Source organism: Solanum pennellii, chromosome 11, assembly GCF_001406875.1.
Source record: "Solanum pennellii chromosome 11, SPENNV200".
NCBI classification, from domain to species: Eukaryota; Viridiplantae; Streptophyta; class Magnoliopsida; order Solanales; family Solanaceae; genus Solanum; species Solanum pennellii.
In genome coordinates this window covers 47,425,814-47,431,445 of record NC_028647.1, presented here as the reverse complement: position 1 = coordinate 47,431,445, position 5,632 = coordinate 47,425,814, and the positions used below count along the sequence as shown (strand labels likewise).

Genomic DNA, 5,632 nt, shown 5'->3' with positions numbered 1-5,632 from the left:
CCCACGGCCCACACACACACACAAGTTTTCCACCACTAAGTGTGAAGCATTTTTTGTAAGTGATTTAGAAATTTGGTTGAGCAAGTGCCCCTCATTGCAATTCTTTGCATTTGGAAAGAGTTCTTTATCCTCTGTAATAGCATTTTTTAGGAGACTGAAATGTATGCTACCTATATTCAATAATAAGCCTTTTGTAACCAATTCTAAATTTTGTTTAAAAATTCTGTTTCTCCTTGGTTTCTGGCATGAACAAATGAGGGATTCCCTTGCATCCATTTGTTTCCGTGATGATTGTCCTCTTTATCTTCTCTTCTGTACTCTTCTAAGCTGCGTGCAAGTGTGATGCTCTTTGCATTTGCAGATTCAACGGCTTAGTGGAGTAGATTCAGACTTTGCCCCATTTTTGCACCATGCAGGTGTTCCTTCTGTTGATTTGTACTATGGCAGAGGTATAGTGCTTCCATTCTTAGCTAAACCAGATCAAACCCAAAATCATCCTAACAGTGGGATTTCGGTGCATCCAAGGTACATTGTGCCCCATATATTCTTTAAATGATTTTATTGTTCTCTTGCAGATTTTCCAGTATATCATACAGCATTTGATTCCTACAACTGGATGGTAAACTTTGGGGATCCATTCTTTCAGCGGCATGTGGCAGGTAGTTACTTATTTTAGGTAGCTTTAAAATTTTCTGTAGCTTATTCGAAGCTACCAGCTTTGTATATATGTTAGACACATCTACATAACTTAAAGGTATTTCTTTATATCTAAAATTGCATATGTTTGATCTAACATTGATACAAGCTTTAGGTTTTCATTTTCTATCTTTGGATTTGATGTCACGCTATGGAGATGACAGGCTTTTCTTTGTTTCTCCTCCCTTTGCTCACAGTGACAGGAGTGTGGGGACTTCTTGCACTTCGCCTGGCTGATGATCCGATTTTACCTTTTAACTATCTCCCATATGCTGCCGAGCTGCAGGTAAAGAAAGCTTAAATTTTGAGGGTTTCACTTTTGGAAGCATATGCTAATATTAATACCTCTGCCCTATCCTAGATGCAAATCCGCTATTGGTCGCGAAACAATATAAGAATTATACTCAAGGTTAAATAAATAGTCATACTATTAATTTCTAAAACATCAACTCAAGTTCATACAACAACAATCATGCAACTACCATAACCCAAGAATAAGGAATTAGCCGCTCATGTTCATAACAACAATCAAGAGAATGTGATTATGCACATAAACATCTAAGAAAGATGAGAAGAAGTAAAAACCAATGGGATCTGTGGCTTCAAGTGCAAAACTCTTAGCAAAACGTCTGAACCCCTTCAAAAATGACCTTGAGGTCTATTTATTGACTAGGAAAAACCTTCATAAGAACTCTCCTAATAAACTTGGAATCAGCCAGAATTAGACTTTGATCCACCTTTCATCGCGGCGCATCGCATTGGATTTTACTGTGTTGGGTGATGTGCCACACTAACTCTTTGCGATCTCGACTTTGAAAAAGAGCCTCCCATGTTTCACCATGCGCACTGGCCATGACGGTGAAATTTACCACATTGGCCACTGCGAATCTATGTGTCACACTGTCTTCTTCTCCTTGAGACATGGAGCCTGTTTGGGTGAGCTTATTTTTGTTATTTTGGCTTAAAAGCACGTTTTAATCTTTACACAAACACTATAAAAGTGCTTAAAAGAACCTAAAATAAGGCAATCCAAATAGGCTCTAAGTCAAAATTCTGAGGGCCTTCCATTTCCTCACTTAGCCAGGTTTCTTTAGGTTTTCCAATTCTTGTTCATTTTCATCCAAAAACACCTATATTCGCAAATAAAACCCAAATTGGTTTGATATCTCATAATCAACATAAGTTAGGTATATTTATTACTAATTCATATCAAAACAAGGTAGAAATGCAAATAAAGCAGTGCGTATGCAAATAAAGTAGTGTGTAAAGATATATAAATACATCTAACATCATGAATGTTCTTTGAAGAAGCATTTATATCCACGCCATACATTGAATACCTTCTGTATGCATCTGTCACATATGCTATATTGTGTTAATTTGGTCATGACATCCTTTTTATACTTGGCCCTCATGATTGCTCTCAATTGAACTCACTTGAATGCATTTATTATTTCCTTATAGGAGAAGCAAAAATAAACAACTTTCTTTATACTATGTGATTGACCCTGAAAAATGCCTGATTTATGAAGATTAGGAGATGAACACAACAATATTAATGCTTGCTTTATTGAAGATCACAAGTTACATCCTCTTTTGTAGTCACGGACATATCTGCTGTGATCTTGTTTCAGTGAACACCACACAAGCTCTCTACTTCTCCCTACACCCTTGTCTACGTGTTAATGTCTACAAATTTACAGGACTATACTCGTATCCTGAGTAAGTTGTTGGAAGGAAGAAACATCTCATTGCATCCTATTACTGCTGCCACTCAAGAACTTGCAGCTACAGCTAAAGAAACTTTAGATGAAGCAAAGGTTAGATATTAAACTCTGTTGCACGATTTTACTTCCTTTCTTCTCAAGTAGTTGTGGTCAGATACTGAGCATCGGGAAGTGATGGAGAAAAAATTATGGAATGGGCTCTCAAAATACATGAAGGCTTTACTGCTACTTTTTCCTCTTTTAATTGTAATTGTAATCTTCACAAGTACTGCCAAGTTTTTTTGATGAAGTAAGGAGATTTCATTAGAAGGCATCAAGAAAATGCAAGGCAAAAAATTACAGCAAAAAGAAGTGGTCTGCTCCTGTGAAAGAATTTTCTAAATAACGAAAGAGCAGATATAGTCCAAAAAAGATCAACAGTGGTTATAGGGGCCTGGTTGAAACCAACTATGTAAGTAGACTAAACAGTTTGATTTAAGAATGTGGTTAGGAATTGAAATCCCATCAAAACATCTACGATTCCTTTCATTCCAGATGCACCAAAAGATGGCAGCAGGCACCATATGCCATGTTTTTTTGATGGGTTTCCCAACTCTCCACGAACACCAGCTCTCATAGGCTTCTTTAATACTATTTCGTATGACCCTGGCAATTCCAAAAATTGATAAGAACATACTCCATATGCGACCAGCTCTCATATGCTCTGCAAGTTTTGACGAGATAGCTATTGGAGTTCTCCTCTTAACCCAGATTCCTATCTCCTTTATACATTGTATGTTGCAAGTAAATCAGCAAAGCAACAAGATTAGCTGAGGTGGCAAAAGTTAGTTAAGAATTGCTGAGTTCACAGATTTCTGTTATGCTGTCAGGAGTTAATTGCTACAGCAAGCCACAGTGCAGTTAGTCGATTGATTCACTTTAGCTTTAGCTTATATACCAGTTGTTGATGGAATTATAATTCATTATTGAATGAAATAAACTCTACTTCTCCCTTTTCTTAATACAAATTCTTAGCTAATCTTCTTGGATGAAGTCCCTGAACTTGGCATTCATCTTCCTCGAGATTCTCCTGGATTAGTCGAACTCACTATTCGTGCATCAATTGTTATCAGAGCCAATAATCCTTGGCATGGCTATGATGACACGAAGCAAGAATCAAGAAAGACCAGTAGAAGGAATGGAGGATAGATTTCTGCAGATTCAGGAGCTATTGCAGAAATTGATGGAGGGCATGTCTAGTATTTATGGTCGCAATACTCAAACAGAAAAGGCATTGGGTGAGATCAAGTAAGCAATTGGGTATATGAGTACTGTTGAGAATACAATTAAATAATAAAAAGTGTGCTCTCTCTAATAGCTTAAGCTTTTAGATGAGATGATGGTCACTCACTTCAACAAGTACAAAGGAAAAGGATAAAGAGCTTGGGAGAGTAGAATCTTCGAGTGCAAGAGAGTGTTTGATAGGATGCCACCGTGAGAATCGACCCAGAGAAACACCAAATGCTGCTGCTTACAATGGTGCTGATTTTTTCATTTGTTACTCCATATTAGAATTTCCTCAATTTTATACCCAAGATTAGCGAACTTGGTTGTATTAAGTCGATCAGTTCTTCTCCATGGATGAAGTACCCTTTGAATAAAGGGTGAGGGTGGCTGCTATACACCTTGAAGGGGAAGCCATAGCTTGCATGTCTTACTTGAGATCTAGAGTGTCAATTTTGGACCTAGACTATGCATAGCACTGAATGAAATATTTGATGAAGGTTTTGAAGATTCTACGGAAGCCTTGAAAAATCTGCATCAATCTGGCAGTGTTACGGAGTATCAGGCTGAGTTTGATAGACTGTTGACAGGAATTAAACCTATCAAATGAGAATGCTATTAGCTTTTTCTTGGGAGGCTGAAACCAGAATTGGATAAAGCGGTTGGAATTCAGTCACCGAGAACACTACTACAAGCCTCTAAGATTGCAAGGTTGAAGGAAGAAGTGTTTGAGGCACAAGCACAATCTTGGGGGTCTTAAACCCTATTCCCAAAAGCTCTCCTTTCCAAATTCCACAGTCCAAACTTCCAAATTCAAGTAACCCTTTGAATCAAACTCTAATAAGCCTAACTATCAGAGTCAGGTTATCATGAGAAGAAACCCCTGGAACTGTTGATTGATACTGGGAGCACCCATAATTTCATTGATCAGGGTGTGGCTAAAAGTTTGGATTGTAAATCTAGTCCTATCATTGAGCAGTCTATAAGTGTGGCTGATGGTAACTAGTTCAGTGTGCTAGAATTTTCAGTTGTTACAAGCGACAAATTTTTCTTCGGACTTCCTACTTTTGCTTCTAGGAAATGTTGATATATATTGGGGTGCAGTAGCTGAGTGCCTTAGGCAGAATCTTGTTTGATTTCAAAAGTCTAGGTTGTAAATCTAGTCCTATCATTGAGCAGTTTATAAGTGTGGCCGATGGTCGAAGGGTACAGACTAGTTCAGTGTGCAAGAATTCGCAATGATTGTTACAAGGGACAACTTTATCTTCAGACTTCCTACTTTTGCCTCTAGGAAATATTTATTGTATTGGGGGTGCAGTAGCTGAGTACCTTAGGCAGAAATATCATTTGATTTCAGATACAGGTCTGTTGAATTAATACAGGTCTGCTGAATAGGGAAGAGAAGCATGAGCTTAGGGGTGCTGAAACTAGCTCATGACCAGCAAGTCCAAGTCATTGAATAAGATAGGAGACTAGATGCTCACTTCTTCATGATGTCTATAGTTGAGGAGGCAACTGAGGGGGGACGTTACAATACTATACAGGCTACTCAAGTCTCAAGGTACTGAAATTTATCATCTCTACGTAAACTGATAAAATAGTACTCTTGCATAGTTGAGATGTCTATTACACTATCACAAGAGGGGGGCCATTTGATCACAAAATTTCCATTAAGGATGCATCTAATCATGTCAATAAAAGACCCTACAAGTTCCCTGGAGTCAAGAAGGATATTATTGAAAAATTAGTAATAGAGATGTTGGATCAAGGTGTGATACAACATTGTACTAGTCCTTATGCTTAACCTGTGGTATTGGTGGGAAAGAAGGATGTGTTTTGGAGGCTCTGTGTTGATTACACGGACATCAATCAGATGATTACTAAGGACAAGTTCCCAATTCCCATAATGGAGGATCTGTCAGAAGAATTTGCGGGGGGGGGGGGGG

At 38.1% G+C, this 5,632-nt stretch overlaps 1 protein-coding gene across 3 annotated transcripts in view; it reads left to right on the top strand.

The window, feature by feature from the left end:
- LOC107004743 (probable glutamate carboxypeptidase AMP1) overlaps window positions 1-5,632 on the top strand; it is a 23,002-nt gene that overhangs the window by 11,323 nt on the left and 6,047 nt on the right. For all 3 annotated transcript variants that reach the window (XM_015203077.2, XM_015203078.2, XM_015203075.2), the window contains exons 5-8: window positions 362-449; window positions 576-659; window positions 894-982; window positions 2,400-2,516. In XM_015203077.2, coding sequence (XP_015058563.1) covers window positions 362-449; window positions 576-659; window positions 894-982; window positions 2,400-2,516 — 378 coding nt within the window. The remainder of the gene's footprint in view (window positions 1-361; window positions 450-575; window positions 660-893; window positions 983-2,399; window positions 2,517-5,632) is intronic.